The sequence below is a fragment of the Oryctolagus cuniculus genome, chromosome 4, assembly GCF_051225735.1.
Source record: "Oryctolagus cuniculus isolate XC-2025 breed Fujian yellow rabbit chromosome 4, ASM5122573v1, whole genome shotgun sequence".
Lineage (NCBI taxonomy): Eukaryota > Metazoa > Chordata > Mammalia > Lagomorpha > Leporidae > Oryctolagus > Oryctolagus cuniculus.
In genome coordinates this window covers 109,121,122-109,139,003 of record NC_142870.1, presented here as the reverse complement: position 1 = coordinate 109,139,003, position 17,882 = coordinate 109,121,122, and the positions used below count along the sequence as shown (strand labels likewise).

General features: G+C 41.1%; 1 protein-coding gene across 14 annotated transcripts in view; it reads right to left on the bottom strand.

Moving 5' to 3' along the window:
- The window catches only part of TNIK (TRAF2 and NCK interacting kinase), a 393,157-nt gene that overhangs the window by 28,598 nt on the left and 346,677 nt on the right, over positions 1 to 17,882 (bottom strand). For 8 of the 14 annotated variants that reach the window (XM_017346916.4, XM_017346919.4, XM_008266487.5 and 5 more), the window contains 4 exons: positions 17,728 to 17,825; positions 16,216 to 16,239; positions 10,541 to 10,725; positions 1,920 to 2,049 (listed from right to left, as the gene is read on the bottom strand). In XM_017346916.4, the coding sequence (XP_017202405.3) occupies positions 1,920 to 2,049; positions 10,541 to 10,725; positions 16,216 to 16,239; positions 17,728 to 17,825 (437 nt within the window). The remainder of the gene's footprint in view (positions 1 to 1,919; positions 2,050 to 10,540; positions 10,726 to 16,215; positions 16,240 to 17,727; positions 17,826 to 17,882) is intronic. The other 6 variants (XM_017346917.4, XM_017346921.4, XM_089330943.1 and 3 more) reach the window with 1 other exon arrangement.

The window sequence follows — 17,882 nt, the reverse complement described above, 5'->3', positions numbered from 1 at the left end:
GGATTAGCACTTGAATTGGTGCATTCAGTAGTATGCCCCTCCAAAGTGGCATCAACCAGTCTTTTATGGGCCTGAATGGAAAAATTCAGGAGACAGAATTCGCCCCCTTTTTCCTGTCTCCCTTCTTCTCCACACAGACTCTCAGCTGGGATTTACGTGATGAGCATTCCTGCAGATAGGAGATCACTGGACTTCTCAGCCTCCCTGATCCTAGGAGCCATTTCCTCACATGAACATCTTTCTATATGTAAATATTCCATTCTTCTGGCCAACTCTGATGAGTATAGTTTGTTGTTTTCAAAACTCACATTTGGAAAAGGCACAATTTGGAAACAGAGGACAAAGCCTTTGGAATCCTCAATAGACCAAATTCATGTATGACACTGAGGAATGCTATTTTCAAAGTGCTTGATTATGTTCATAGAATAGGGAGTGGTTTAAACAATATGGAGTCATTCAGTTGTTGGCAACAGAACTGAAAATGCACTTCCAAATGTCTACTTGGAGGTACAGAGTCTGTCATAAAGACCTGAGAAAATTTTACATCACATTAGAAATTGGACTCTCTTTTCTTCAAAGAGTAACTCATTCCAGAACATTTTCCCTGTTTTCCCAAGTGAAAAGCTATAGTGATAGAAGCCCTCTACACTTTCATTGAAATCATCCATTCACCACTGTGGGAGATTTACACACCAGAAATACACAGTGTCAACTTCAGTAGCCAAGTCCATTTTTCATTCCAGGCGTATGTGGAAGGAGTCTTTAAAGCCTACTTGAAAGATTCAACAGGCCATAAAATGAAATCCTACTAAGTTGCTTTGTGAACTAGTTTTCTGGTTATAGTCCCATTGCCAATTATTACTTCAAAGACTTTTATTCATCTGAAAACTATACTTCCTCTCCTCCCTACAGAAGTGAGATACCCTCTGTCTTTACGGAGAGAAAACCTGCCATTAGTGTTTCCCAACTCCCTCCTGGTTGAAGAGGCAGAATTACAGAGGACACATGTGTCAGAGGGAAGAGCGGGCAGTGATTAGAAGTCAAAGGAGAATTTCAGCCCTACTGAGTGAAGTAAAATAAGATCCATAACATTTATTGAATGCTTATATTTATTAACTTGTGTAATATTATTATTTATAAAATTTTGTGCATAATAAAGCAGATGAAAGGAGAGGGCAAGTAAAATCTGTCCATTGTTATCAGCTATTATTTTCCAGGCAAGTAAAGACTTGTTCTCAAACTTACATAATTAGGATAAAGTAAAAAAGAAGATGGGCTCCCATTTGTCAGGGACCTAAGCAGCTGGCAGACAAAGTGGGGAGTCGCTGCATGCTGGCAGGACAGATGAAGGGAATGTGTGCCTCCCACCAAACGAAAGGATGCTCCTAGAGTAAAACCAACCAACTCACCCAGCGTGCTAAGGTGCAATGTAAAGCAGATCTGGGTATTTCTTTGTTACTTTACCAAAGCAGCGAAAGGGTCTTTTTAGTGTTAATTCACCTAGATGAAATCACCATTTCTTGGAACTACTAAACATTTTCTACACGGAATCCACAAAGATAAAACCATGATGCAGGGGGAGACATAACAAACTACTGATGCTATTCAGAGACCATTCATTTCTGTTTTCCTGTTGCAGGAACATCTGGGTTTGACAATTTTATATCCTCAGGCTCAAATTCTACATTCCAATTTGTATAGTTCCCACTGAAGAATTTGGATTAATGTAATTAAGTCATACTGCAGAACCATAGAAGAAAGAAGGTGGTAGACAATTAAAATCACCCAACCATTTAGAAGCACAGGTTTCTCCCGCATTCACCATGCTTAAAATCCACAGCACAAGCATTTTGTGAAAGCATGGATATAAAAACCACTTCAGAAACATAACTTCCTGTACAGTTTTTACACCAACTCACCTCTCTGATCATCAAGGTTCCCTCTCTTGAAATGCTGCCGCTGAAGGTGTCCGCATGAGAGGTCTCCAGCCCGTGCGTCCCAGCCATTCCCACATTGTACTGCTCGTTGCTCCCTGGAGTGCCTGTTGGTCTGAGATGCGAGGGAACAATATTCATGGCCATTGTATGATTAGGGAACACCATGTTAGTGGTAGAATATACTTAAAATTTATCTTAAATATTTTTTAAGTATGCTTCTGTGACTTTAAGTATACCTCCTATGAATTAAAAAAATTTGTCTGAGAGGCAAAGAAAGGGGGAAGAGCCACAGCTCCCACCTGGTGGCTCACTCCTCCAATGTTCATGATGGCTGGGGCCAGGCTGATCTGAAGCCAGGAGCCAAGAACTCAATCCAGGTCACCCACATGGTGGCAGACCTTGGAAGACCATGTTGATGACTCAAGTAATTGGATGGCTTTTAAAAAGAAAGGTTTTAAGGGTTACTTCTTATGTGTGTTAATTTAACTTTGGCTATATCATTCATTTATGAGTATATTTTATATATTTGAAAAAATGTCTCTGACATCTTGGATACTACCAATCAAAGGACTTGATTCAAAACAAGAGTTAAATATGCAAGATTTATGATATTTCAGGGGAAGAAGATATTTTTCAAAGAAGAAGTTCAAAGATTTTCATGCTAAACAGAAAGGCAGGAAGATGAGAGGGTGAATCTACACAAGGAAATGTACAACAACACATTAACTTTGAAACTGCTAAAATAGAACAGTAGACTGTGTACATCTAAGTATGGGGTGGAACTGATGTGTTGGGGAAGATACTCAAAGGAATATTTTCATTTTTAATATTTCAGCATTAATTTACAATTTTTTCCTATACCCATCATACTATAAAAACTCTGGTGACTTTAGTCTGCCTTCTCTCCCTGGAAGGTTCTTTTCCATTCTCTACATCCCCAAGTCAGCTCATCCTTTAAGCTGCAGTTAGGGACTCTAAACCCATCACAGTCCCCTGCAACAGTCAGGTGGTGTTAACAGTGGCATCTTCAGTGCCAAGCACTGTTCATGGAATGTGGGGAGCACCTACTAAACGTTTATGAGATCATTCAAGGTGTGCGCAGTCAAAGCTGTTGTTCAAGGTTGCTAGTAGAGACTGCATCCAAGATGATTGTCAAAACCTCTCTCTCCTGTGAATTGATGAGTGACCTGCTACAAGGATAATTACTAGCATGTAAAAAATGTCCTTTACAACTCATGTTTTTTTGTTTTTGTTTGTTTGTTTTTGACAGGCAGAGTGGACAGTGAGAGAGAGAGAGACAGAGAGAAAGGTCTTCCTTTGCCATTGGTTCACCCTCCAATGGCCGCACCGCACTGATCCAAAGGCAGGAGCGAGGTACTTATCCTGGTCTCCCATGGGGTGCAGGACCCAAGCACTTGGGCCATCCTCCACTGCACTCCCTGGCCACAGCAGAGAGCTGGCCTGGAAGAGGGGCAACCGGGACAGAATCCGGCGCCCTGACCGGGACTAGAACCCGGTGTGCCGGCGCCGCAGGTGGAGGATTAGCCTATTGAGCCACGGCGCCGGCTCAACTCATGTTAAGTTTTGCTGTTTTATAATTTAAGCAATAATTTTGGCACTGAGTTCCCTAGGATATACTAAAATAATTTAGGTAGTTATTAAAGGATAACAAGAAGTATGTTGAGATATGTCACAGAACTTTGTGGGACATTAGAGTAGGCAAATTTGCAAAGACCACTGAAAGCAGACAATACTTCAGGGTGCATGTAAAACCCACACCAATCTCCAGAAGCTGCAAGATGACCTATTCCTACCAGGCTCAATTCTCTCTCAATGTTTTAAAGCAAGAAAACCTTAATCATATCTATGATTGCTTAAAAGAGTTGCTCAAAATGGCAGAAGTAGGAAAGGACCTTTTTTAAAATCACTGTCTTCATATATGTGACAGGAAAATGCTTTCCACATACAGTAATATTGTACCATTGCCTAGTTGAAATTTGCTAGGAGTAGAATTTAAGTGTTCTCAGTGTACCCCAAAAATCATCACTAAGTGTAAAACTGAAAAGTAGTTTTAAAAAGAAAGTTCATGTTATATGTGTGTATAAAGACATACTGTATGTCTTAAACATATACAAATTCAATAAAAAATTTAAAAACCTAGAAAGGAAAAATCAGTGAAGATTTCTCAGGAAAGAAAAGTGAACAGTGACAAGAGAATCTGACTGTATTAGAAATGGATGCACAGCTCCAGTAAGAGAATGGGAGAAAAGGCATTGGCCTAAGTAACCTTAGAGATGTAACCTTAGTGGACATAATTGAGAAATTGCTTCCCACGACAGCATGGGTTAATTAGTCCACATTTCTATACATATATATACTGGAAGTGAGCAATTTAAGTCAATGGAGGTGAACAGTGGGTTTCTCACTGCAGGAGCCACAATCTACATATGAGTAATGTGAGTGGTTTAGAATGAGCCATGTGGTAATGGATTAGTGTTGGAGATGTCAGTACTGAACTCACGTTCAGCTTAACATAGATACAGGTGGCTACATAAATATTTGTTGATATGTACATATACATGGGTTAATATGTACACATATTTCCTTGCTTTCATTCAGGAGGGACTGGAAGAAATGACACTGTACTAGCAATGAGCACAACAAGGCCCTAGATATTGGTTTCCACCATCGCTCTCCAAATAAAAGGCATCTGGGTTCCTTGAAGAAGTGATTGATTTCAAGATTGGTACAAAAAATATGTAAGGTGAGCCTGGAATATCTTGTAGCACCAGAAAGCCAGTAAATGTAGGGGTGGCGCTGGGATGTAGTAGGCTAAGCCTCCACCTGCGGTGCTGGCATCTCATATTGGCACTGGTTCAAGGCCCAGCTGCTCCTCTTCCAATCCAGCTCTCTGCTAATGTGCTTGAGAAAGTAGTGGAAGATGGTCCAAGTGCTTGGGCCCCTGGCACTCACATAGGAAACTCAGAAACTCAGAAGCTCCTGGCTCCTGGCTTCAGATCATCTCAGCTCTGGTCACTGTGGCCATTTGGGGAGTGAACCAGTGGGTGGAAGATCCCTCTCTGTCTCTCCTCTGTAACTCTGCCTCTCAGCCTCTCAAATAAATAAATAAATCTTTAAAAGAAAAAGGCAAGGAAGTGTCCCAATGCACACACATGTATGTGTGCATGTACATGATAGGATGTCAAAGAGGGCCAGGAAAGAACTGAAAGTGCCCTTCATGGTCAAAACTGGAACAATCTGTGAAAAAAAAAAAAAAAAACAAACAAACCACGTACAAGAGTACCTCAAGATGTTTGTGGAAAAATTAAAAGATAAGTTTATCTTGCTGCAAAAAGTTTTTGAAAGCCATGAATAGTTTTTTTGTAACATGCCTTTTGAGGAGCCCTCACATTCATAGATCGGGAAAAGTTTTGCAGCCAAATAATCGTATATTTTAACTCAATTTCCATGAGCTTTTAGAAGCTCCCTCATATTGGATCATAGCACAAAGTACAAAATAAATATCCATAAGTCTATACTGATATAAAGATTGAATAAATTAACAAATGAAAAAGAGCCAAATCTCCAATGAAGAAAAATCCCAAATAAATTATGTAGATATCCCAGTCTTAAAGGAGGAGAGCATACTCCCCCACTCCTGTGTGTAATGGCTTTCTTCTAAGGAGTATAGCATGGGAGGGAGGAGAAGTTGAGAAAAGTCACTTAACAGTTGAAAACTTCAACACTGCCTTGGCCAGTCAATCAAGGTGAACGCTAAATAGTCATTACTCATGTTAACAGGATGTGCAATTGACATGATATGATCAAAATGTCATATTTTCTCTGGGGCCCCCATAACCCTAGTGTAATCATGAGAACATCAGAAAAATTCCAACACAGGGGCATCTATCAACATGTCTGCTCAGGACTATTCAAAACTGCCAAGTTCATCCAAAAGACAGGTCTTCAAAATTATCACAGCCAGAAGTCTAAGGAGCTATGAAAATTAAATATAATACAATACAGGCCGGCGCCGCGGCTCACTAGGCTAATCCTCCGCCTAGCGGCGCCGGCACACCGGGTTCTAGTCCCGGTCGGGGCGCCGGATTCTGTCCCGGTTGCCCCTCTTCCAGGCCAGCCCTCTGCTGTGGCCCGGGAGTGCAGTGGAGGATGGCCCAGGTGCTTGGGCCCTGCACCCCATGGGAGACCAGGAAAAGCACCTGGCTCCTGGCTCCTGCCATCGGATCAGCGCGGTGCGCCGGCCGCAGCGCGCCGGCCGCGGCGGCCATTGGAGGGTGAACCAACGGCAAAAGGAAGACCTTTCTCTCTGTCTCTCTCTCTCACTGTCCACTCTGCCTGTCAAAAAACAAAAAACAAAAAAAAAAAAAATACAGTATCTGGGATGAGATCCTTGGAGAGAGAAAATAGTATTACAATAAAAACTATGGAAGTTAATATTCTAATATTTGTTCAATCCTTAAGACATATATACCCTATGACTGGAAGATGCTAATTATTAGTGGAAAACAACAACATTTTTCAATTAAAGCAATCCTTTGTGCTAAAACTTACTTTTCCAATACAGAAACTGGATAGGAAAAATTAGTTGTCCAAAATCTTATAAAGATTATAAAAAACAAAACAAAACAAAAACCTCTACTGAATAGAAGGAACACTGTTGTAAATTTACTGTAATTAAGCTGTAGGTTTAAAACAATAATTTCCTCTAATTGGATTTGTCATTGTGCTCCTGGAGGTATTGATTTAATTCAATTGACTATACATTTATCAAGCCCCTGCTACCTGAAGGCCCTTGGTTTGGCTCTGGGTTGTGGATATAAAAACTGAGTAAAAGTTCCAAAAACTAAGGAAGTGAGGATTCATAAGTACATTAAAGCATAACAGATGTACTGAAATACAGTGCAAACTGAAGGAATAAATGAGACAGGGGTAGATCATTCCAAGGAAAGGTGTAATATTAGACAGAGGTAAGGCCTTTTAGGTTGATGAGGAGGTCTGGCCAGAGCATTTATTAGAGAAAATCACGGACTCCAGGGGTGCAAAAGGTTGTAGGAAACTAGGGATGGAGCCTGGCCAGAGTCACCCTTCCTTAGCATTAATCCGGCCAGAGCCTGGACGACAGCGGGGAGAGCCAAGAGTACCCAAGGCAAGGACAGTGAGCACCCTGGTAGCTGGGAGGCAGGCAGGGGGGTCACAACCATGGCTTGTAGTAAGAATGAAAATGAGGAAACTCAAAGCTATGTGGCTTTTTGTTGTCCAGATGGCAGTTTGTAAGACTGTGTAGTGGTAGCCACCCCAACAGTCAAGACCACACCTTACATGGCCTGTTCTAAGGCGTGTGCTGGTACTTGAGAAAAGTTACTAATACAAAAGGATGCCTCTTTGGTTTGCTTGAGATGCTGCAAACCAGCTTACCTGTCTTTCCTTGCCTTCTTTCTATTCTATGAAGCTATTATTTCCCTCTAATTAGAAAAGTAGTACATGCCCATCACATAACTGAGGATATGAACAAAATTAAAATTCCTTATAGCTGTATAGTTCAGAGGTTACCACCTTTGTAGTTTTTTGTCAGTTTCCCTCCACTTAGAATTTTTCTATGAATAAAGGCATTGGGAATTGGTGCAGTTGGTGTTTGGAACACAAACTTAGTTATGTGCACTTTTTTAGCTTATACTTTAAACAGTAAGTGTGAAGTTGTGTAAAGAAAAAAAGCAACTGCTTTGAAAATCAGAATCCACAGCTGCTTTTCTGAGTGACTGGGACTCCATTTCTGAGAAGCTCTTTTGTTTACATTTCATGATATTGAAATGTGTTACAATTTATTTTCATTTTCTGCTCTGTAAATATATAGCACAATATATAAAGTTCACACTAACAACAGAAAATAAAGGTAATGAAAATGTATATGAGAAACATTCTAATGCCAAAATACTCTGTATCTAAGGAGCAACTGTTTTATAATGAATTTTTAATAGTGTGAAATTTGTTTGGCATGCAATTGTCATGTTGGAAAACAGACTGTATACATTTTATATGCATATAAAAACACATGCATAGTATTTACCAGACTGGAATAAGTACATATGCTTCCTTCCACTTTCTGAGTGTATCTCATATAATTAAATGTTATTCTTATATAAATTCTATTAAATGTTCTTTAATGGATGATCTTGTCTGTCTATCTAAAATTTATCCTTTCTTCAAGAACTGTGTCAAGTTTCCGGGATGAGCCTTCCATGATCACCTTGTTTCTGACCTGGATTACAGTAGTAGATCTGTGAATCTCTTTACCAGTCTCTGGCTGCCCCCTTCCCAAAGCATCTTGCTGAAGTAAGTCTCTCAAACACAACCCCGATCATGTCACTCCCCACCTCAGGGCAGCTTCAGCAGCTCCCAGCGGCTGCACCACGAAGCGCTCGCTTCTTTCTCTGGTTTCACAAGTCCAGGTCCCCTCTGCTCCTCATGCACCCTACATTCCCAGCAAACACCTTGTGTGTCGTTACTTCAACTCTTCTGCCTGAGATGCTAACATCGCCCTGCGTTCTCCTGTCTTGCTGCCAGTCACTTGCACGCACACCTTTCCCTTGTATTAGACTAACTCTTCCAAAGTCAGGACTTGCAATCCCAGCTCGGAGCAGCTAAATGTGAATCACAGTCACTGAAACCCACTCTAATCCCACACCATGCAAAAGTAGAGAGTAGAGAGATGTAGAAGACACAGTCTCTACCCTCGGGGATCTCACAACTCAGAGGGAGACAAATGCATAATGATAATAATAAAAATCCCGATTCAAGATACTTCATGAATATACAGGAATAAACACAAGATACAGTGACAGGAAAGGAGAGGGAACAGACTTTACCTGTATGGGCTGGGCTGTGAACAGGTGAATTTTAAGGGGACAGGAGAGTGCCACAGAGTAGAGTGAAGTCCAGCATGGTCTATTCTGGAAATCTTGGGAAAGTAGATTATTTCTGCATTGGGGAAGAGGCCCAGAGATGCCTGCCTTTGGAGGTACAGGGATGAACACCATTGCAGAAATACAATAGGGCTTAAAACTAAACGCCATGTTCCCTCCAAACTGCCAATGGTTATTCTTCCAAATGCTGGTTTTAGCCTGCAGTTTTCCAGGTGTAATGTTGTTTTCCTCCAACTAGGATATAAACTTTGGGAAGGCAGAATACAAGCACGTATGTACTTCCTAAATTTCTCAAAGCGTTTGGTTGGGTGTCTAACACATTGTGAGTGTTCTAGCAATCTTAATTTCACAATTGACTTTCTCCTGGTAGCTGTGTGCTCAGTGCCCAGAGGGAATTCAGAACATCTGTGAGAAGAATGAGGTAATGCTGAGTCAAGACAATACTGAAAGGGCTAGTGCCTTTTTGCAGAAATGTTCTGGTTAGTGATTTTGCCTCTAGGACATTTTTATGTGCTGTTAAAAGAGCAATTTAAAACAGTTTGTTTCAAAATGTCATATTTTAGCACATTTCTGAGTGTCAATAGCTGGGAAATCATCAGTAAACTAACAACTACAGATTTCTGCTATGATAATTAGATTTGCCTCTAAGAACTGCCTCAACGTAAGGATCATTAATCAATGGATGACACTCCCTGCAGACCGGCCTGTCCTGCTTCTCCAACCTCTGCTGAACAGTTTTTGCAGTCTGAAATGGCATTTTCCCTATACACAGGGTTGTGGTCTTGGGATCAACACTAGCAGCCGAGCCAAAGACTTGGAGGTGAACAAAAAGGAGACTTGGAAAGCTGGCATCTTATGCTGTCCGGGTTACAGTAAACCAGGGCAGTGCACCTGTGCCTAATCTGGGGTAGAAGGCAGAAAGGATAGAGATAGGTTCTTCTGTAGGATCTACTCCAGTAAGAGAAAAAAGAAAAGGAAAAAGTCAAGGCTATTCACTACTAAGGGAATACAGGTAGGTATAAATATAGATGCAAATACACAGACATTGACAAATTATGAGAACAAGACACAAGCTACGGGGGAAGAAAAGATCAAACTAGAGACAAAACAAAGGGGACGAGGCAGGAAATCGCAACAGTGAGTATTAAGTCAGACCCTTGAGAGTTTCACCTCCTCACTATCTGACACCTGACTCTTGGGCTGGCATGCTAACCCACACTGCCAAGTGCATTGTGCTCAGTGTTTTGGTGATAGTGGCGATGATGCAAGATGAGTAGTTCAGGGTCATTCTTAGATGTCATTGTGATTACTCATGCCTGGCTGTTGGCACTGTGCACCCTACAGCTGTAAAGAGCCATGACGGAGCCACCAAAGGGACAGTCAGTCCGATGGCAAGAGGCAGGTAAACAGTGCATGGTCTATAATGCTGTGTCTGTGAGAAAAATCATCATGAAAGTATTCTGCTCTAACAGAAACCCAAATCCCCAAAGCCAATTTATCCCATCTGAGACCCACATAGGTGCTTATATTAGACTCATTATTTGCCCCTTTTGCTAGACAGGTGCTTTAACCATCTAAGCAACAGAGCCAACCCTTATTTGCCCCTTTTGAAAAAGAGACCTCTAAGCCCATCCTCGTCTATGTTGAAAACAGTCCTCTTACATCAGTCTGGGTATGTCACTGACAGCCACTGTCCCATCATGGGTCTCGCTCTCTCCATCTTCCTCCTCCTCTTCACTACTCTCCGACTCCTCACTGGAGGAGGAGTAATCGGTCACCTTCTTCAGTGGGCGGTTTGTTTCTTCAATCCGAAGTTCTCTTAATTCTTTGGCTAATGCCGTCAGATCCTACAAAAGAAAAGCCTGCTCAGCATAGGAGTTGTAGATGCGACCAAAGCTACATCTCTCAGCAAGTCAGTGCTCCAGCTTAAGCAACAAGAAAAAAGAAGCTCTCTATACAACTGTGACAAACATAGTTACTGCATGGAACGAAGGGAACAATGTTTGTAGCATGTAGAAGCTAGAAAAGAAAGATGAAATCCATTAAAACTCCATTCAAAACCCATGGCGAGACTGACTGTTGAGTTCTGAATATATATGTGTATGTATGTGTAGGCCTGTTGTGTGCATACACATATATGCAAACAGTGGGATCTCATTTTACTTTGGGAAGGTGAAGCTGGTCAGTCTCAGAGTTAATGGGAAAATGCATGGGATTAGGAACTGTTCCCCAGGATTCTGGGGCTCCTGCCCATACCATGGCAATGGCCTCTCCCTTCTTATGATCACTACTGTACCAAAATCTAGGATCAGTCACAGAATAGAGTAATCCCCACGGTTCCAGCTACTACAATGACTCATTGGGTGTGTCATCATTCCCTGGAGAGCAGAGGCACTGAATCAAATGATGGCCCACCCAAAGCCTAGTGCCACTGACAATTACAGCCATAGAGTTGAGTTCATCAAGAGGAACAACAGAGCAAAACAAAATACAAAAAAAGAAAAATCAAAGAGTCCTCTTCCAGAATGATAGGAGCTTCATTTTCTTTTGTTTTCAACTCCGGTTCCCAATCAGAAACCCTGGTGCAGAACACTGCAACAAATGTGCAAACCCCCAAAGGAAGAGACAACTTTCCAGTGTCCATGGGGATGATGAAACCTGTAGCCTTATGGATGTGATGAGGCAGTATCTGGTCACCAGGCAGAGTGCAGGCACTGTGCAGAGTCTGACTGCCTCTGATTGCACATGCTTTCAGAGCAATGCAGGGAGAGAGAAGCAGTTCTACGAGAGCACGGCCGCTCTACTTCACATGGGTTAAACTGCCCATGGCACACAGCATGCAAGTGAGGACAAGGCAATTGGACATTGGTCTTACCATTTCTCCCTATTTAGGGACCCATGTGGGAATCAGAGCATTCGGTGAGAGACAGGGGATTAGGGAGAAAGAAACTCATTGAAAAATACTAAATCCCAGTTGTCTTAAGGCCATATTCTCTCTTTACTTCAATCCAGAAATGTATTTGTTCAATTTACCTGATGCGGGATCAGCACAATCTAGGCGATCTAGATGATGTTATATAATCTATCTGAATTGGTGAGAAGCAAAACTGATACATGTGTTTAGTGAAATCATAACTGTGATTTTATTCTAAGAAGACAGTAACACTACTGTGTTTCTCCACTGACACCTAGATGCCAGACATTACTATTTTGGTTAAAATTAAGCGAGTTAACGCTTCCCATATTTTATCTGACATTTACGAAGTTCAAGGTGTAAGTGAAGGGCTCATTTCTTTCTAATTTCATAGAAATCAGAGGGAAAGCAATAGTGACTTTGAAATTTGCCCTGAATTACTTGCATGAAGCCCTTGGAAAAGGTAATTGTTTGAAAACTCAAACTGTGCACTCACTACACAAACATGCTTTCCAGGACTTTTACACACTGGCCCACTTGCTCACACAGATGCTCTCAGCTTCAACAGGTGTTGTCGCCTCACCTGTGCAAGCGGAAATAGAATTGCACTGAAAAGACTCAATGGTGTTGAAATATAATGCATACTAATAAAGAAAGGGAAAACTACCCCATAGTTAGAACACTACGGATTTTTTCTGTTTTTTTTTTTTTTTTTTTTTTTTTTTTTTTTAGCAATAGTTCAAAATTTGAAAAGCTACTGTCTGGATTTCAGCTTTTGACTTATTTCCTCTTAACAATTACCAATGCTAATCTTTATTAAATGGAGAAGAAAGTGAAGTGTATGCTGTACTTGAATACTCTCAGAAAATATCACCTAGATATTTGTTAAGATTATGAAAGGAAAAGGATATTATAATCTTTCAAACCAATAAAATAACAACAAATTATTTTATGACTTCTGTAAATTAAGGCCAGGTTAAGTTAAATTAAAGAACAAAATTAGCATTTAAAATGTTATGTGTCATTAAAAGTTGCATTTTATCATAAATTTAAAGAGAGAATATGGTTTAAAATAGTTTATTTCTATTGTTAATAATTATGAGTAAAATATAACACTATTAGCTATGATTTATTTAATTATACATTTTCCCCAGGACTTGGTTTTCCTTATTTTTGACATTTCAAAACTAGAGATTTTAAAAATCAGTTATTTAGAAATATTTAGGTAGCCCAATAGCCCACTGATTTTAAAACAAGTTTCACTTCTGAAAATGACCTACATTTTTCTAAACACTGTATTTAGAAACACTTTAACGTTCTGACCTGCTTTATGATTTTGCTTTCAATTTTTTTGTTTCTGGTGCTATTAAAAATCTAACTTTCCTGACACATTAGAAATAACTGCAGGTTTCTTTTAATTGGTAACAGCTTGTGGGGTGAGATGCCATGAAAACACCAAGGTAAATCAGGAACTCTGAAGTAGCACTACCAGTCAGAAGAACTAACCTTCCATTGCCAACAGCCTGCATGCTTAGTTAAAGTTTTGTTTTGTATTCACTGCCTATGCAAAAACTTATCAAAGCAAAGTTATAAGTAGACATGCTCTAAAACTGACACCATTGGGTTCAGATCCATCTTCATACATTTTATTCTCTGACAATGCCAATTTTCTCCATATAATGAGCCTTTGTGCTAATTTATTGCTTGGCTATCTCAAGCCTGAAGCTAAAAAGTATTAAGAAAAGGGAATAAAAGTGCTATTTAGCATGAAAATATTTGAGAACACATAACTAAAAAAGAAATATGGCAATATAGTAGGGTTTTTCGACAGAGTAAAATTAAAGATAGTGAAGGGGCTCTTACCCAAAGGCTTCTGTGATCTAACCCATTTTAGAGCCAACTTGATATAATTTTTCATTCAGTAAAGCTTATGTTACCTGACAGTTATTATGCACACCTTGTCTGAAAACTTGCTTTTTCCTCTTTTTAGAAACAAGATAGTTTATGCAAATTTCCATTCAACTCTTTGAACTATTATTTTGTTTAAAAGTTTTGAGCTGGTCTTTCCTCTATGTAATAACTTACTTCTTGTTAGGAAGCCTAAGCTAAGACACTAGGCAGGTCACTCAGCTTCAGCCTCCTCAAGTGAGGAAAGAAGGGATCAGACTGGTTGAGGCCGCTAGTTCCAGCCAGTCTACAGATTTGCACCAGCCTGCATGCTTAAAGTTTTGTTTTGTTCCAGAATCCCATGCACTAACAAAACAACAGTGGTAAAACCAGTGCTTGGTTATATGCATAATCTTCATGTCACGTATTTGACTGTCTAAAGCAAATACTTATTTTCAAAGGCTGCACTAAATAGTCACACACTATGCTCTATTGTCTCATATTCCTTAGACCACAACTCCAAATTAATGAGCACTCCTTCAGATTTTTATGAAGAATTGAACCATCAAATTAGTATCAACAGGCAACACATTTTCAAAGACGTTTTAGGACTTTCGTTGCAATCTCAGGGTATCTAAAGGGAAAAGCAGTCTCTGAGAGGGAAGCCATAGCCATGCTTTTGAAAGGAGAAGGGGGGGAGGGATTTAAGCTCAAGGTTCCTCAGCCATGGCACTATTGACATTTGGGGCCAGGCAGTTCTTTATCATGGGGAGCTCTCTTGTGCATTGTGATATTTGGTAGCCACTCTCTATGCACAAGATACTAGGGGCGCCCCCTGGCAGCCCTGAGTGTGACAACCTGAACCGTCTCTAGACTTTTCCCAGTGTCCTCTAGAAGGGGAGTAGAGGCACCATTCCAGGTGGAGAACCACTGGGTTCGGTAGAACCAAGCAACCCTGGACTTGCACTGGATTAGATCAGTGATGCTCAAGGGGTAGGGTTATCAGATTCACCTGCAGGGCTTCTTCCAACCACACGTGGCTCCAGGGATTACAGTGTGCAGCTCACACTCCCCCAACTGCTCATCATGGCTTACGTCTTTGTGGCCCTCTTTCAACTCTGCCCAGCGTGGTAGAGCACACCACAGTACACAAAGCAAGTTTTCAAAGGCCAAAATGTCCTAGGTTAACCAGCAATCTTCAAGCCAATTTCCGGTGGGGTGAAATTACTGTTGGATTGCTCACACACAAAACCGTATGTATTAGCAGCCAATGTTCTGGCAGAAAGCTGCTGAACATGGTGATAACCCTTGTCCTTGTCACTACCATGAGGGAAAGGAGTGGGCAAGACCACAGCACACAACAGTCAACAAGGTCCCCTCTGCCCTTCCTGTGCATGACAACCCCACGCTAGACATGCAGCATCTCACTCATACAATCAATCATTCTTTAACTACGGTAACTTTCTGGATTACTCTGCAGAGTGACAGGATCATAATTCTACACAAGTGAGGCTCTTTGGTAAAGACCAGGTGCACAGACACATGCTTCTCCCGCTTGCCAGCTCCATGCCTCTGGCCCCATCCTCAACAAACAAGATCACCTCTTGGCTTTCTGCAGCTCTTTACACGTCACAAAATGCTTCTGCACACATGACCTCGAGCGAGCCTAACACTCCACTGAGCTGGGTAGGGCAGGGTTTTTATCCCCATTGGACAGCTGAGGAAAGTCTGGCCAAGAGAGGTTAGAAACTTGTCCCAGTCAGTTGTCTACTGGGGGATCTCAATGCAGATTTCTCATCACAAAGCCATGCCTTTTCTGTGTAAACTCACCAAAACAGTGCTCAGCAGAGTGAAAAGCCTTAAAGCCATAACAGTATTCTCAGATTCCATGCATTTTGAGTGCTTTGCAAGGCCTACCTCTTAAAAAAAAATCTACTCTGCTGTATGGTATTCATGCAGGCCTGACAAACAGCAGTAAGGCAATCAGGCTTCTTAATGATCTACCTGCGACTGACAAAGCCATATATTTTTCTAATGAAAAAATGTCTCAACAGATAAGAGAGTCATTTCACTCACCAAGATTCATTAACTAACGTTGCTGTTGATGGTGTTGTTAATGTCCCATAAGATTAATCTAGCAGTACTCAGTCACTTTCTGTTCAAAATCACACCCTAGAAATTTGCAGTGTCCTAGGACTGACGTCTCTTTGTTAATGAAACTGCAGAGAGCTATCCCCTAGCAAGGCTGTCAGGTACAGGTTTGCTATGGGAAGATACTGAATAGAGAAATGGTCCCATTAACAAGGCCTTGATACTTGTTATTAACCAACTGGACACTGGAAAAGTGACAGTTTAAAAGAAAGGCTTCACATGGGTAGGTCTGAGGGTAGCTTCCATTGGAGGGGCACTCGCCCAGCAGGTCTGCCTGTGACTTTACATCTGTGATCCCATTGGCCACCTTTCTGAATGTCAAAATCAGGAAACTGGTTAACATTTACATCTTATGAAAATACAATCAAGAAGAGAAAATACTAACCTCATCTATAGCTTTCTTATAGCTCTGAGATAAGAAGAACCCAATCCAGAAGAATCCATAGAAGGGGAGAAAGCCAGAAGAAAGGCAAGGCAGCAAGTTAGACACATTGGAATCATTTCCCAAAACAGCTGATAATACAAAAGAGCAAAGAAAACACCAGCCGGGAACTGTGCGAGTCCCCCTGGTTATTACTCTCAGTGTACTTCTTCACTTTTAGGTGAACAAACAGAGTAAACCAGATAGACTCGACATTCATTCTGTAGAAAAGATTCTCCGCAAATTTTTAAAAAGTTGATAGTCACTCATTCTAAATTATTTTTCAACTTTCAAATTGTAGCCTCTGTGCTTTTATTTCATTCTTTAAGATGTCTTGGTCTATCACGTCACAGCAGTGACGCTGGATTTAATTTTAAATTGCACCATGCTTATCAATTTTTATCCAGAAAACAGGCCTAGCGGCATGAAAAGTAACAGAAAAACTGTAATAGTAACAAACATGGAAAATAATATGGGGAAAAAGCACAGTAGAACAGTAAATAAATCATAGAAAGTGTCCAAGTCTCTTTAACTTTTAGTTTCAACATCTTTTTGCCAAAGTTGTTGCATAGAAATTATAGAATGATATATTATTCCTCCTGTTTCATTTTCTAAAGACATGCTAATATTAAGTGCAACATCTGAGGGCACAGGATGCACTCCAAGATTGGTTCATTTCTTTGCTGATCAGGTATTGAAGTAGACAGGCATACAGGCTAAAATTGATTAGGTTTGTGAGCTAGAAGACCACGCCTTCACCATGCCCCTGTGTGACCTCCTGTTCCTACCTGGCCACACCTGAGTGCCCACCGGCCAATCAGGTTAATTAGCCACGCCCCTTTCAGAGTGGATTAAAATCCTGGGACAGGGTATGTCCTGCCCTTTTTTACCTCCCTCCCTCGCCCTGGCCTCTTGCCAGGAGGGGGCTGGCAGTAGCCCTGCACTTCCTGGGCAGGTGGCTTTCTGGCCTACCCGCCCTAGGCTTCTGGGCCTACCTGCTCTTCCACTGGCTGGTTCCTGGTACTCAGTATGAATCTAGATCTATCCCTGAGATAAAGCCCTCACTCTCCTATGCATCTTTCGCACTAAATAAAAGCTTAAAATGTACCATGCTGCCTCGTTCATTTATGCCGGTATTCAGAATTCTTCTCTGAATACTAGGCAAGAACCCACATGGGCTTAATATTGGGGATTTATTAATAGCATATGGTGATATCGTATGGCACCCCAAATTCCAGTAACATATGTGGCACCCCAGATGGGACTTCTGGAGAACTTTAAGGAGCCACATTTCATATATAATTTTAAGGGATCAAATTCCAATATCAGTATGACTGCCTATTTGGTGCTCAGGACTTCATTCTTCTCAATAATCAACAGTTTTGGTTTATACTCCTGAGTGTACCCTGACTGCTGTAACCTGTGTGTTCTGTGGTAAATTAATCGAGGTACAAACGCAGAGAGAAAAGCACTCACAGCTGGTCGACCAGGCCGGGTAATGTCCCTGGATTCTTCTGGTTTCACCTTGGCAGGCTCATGGGGGAGCACAGGTGATCCTTCTGACTTGCTGTTGGCTGCAGGAACAAACAGAGGGTCAGGAAAGACCTCAAAAAGTAGGGACTCATGCTCTG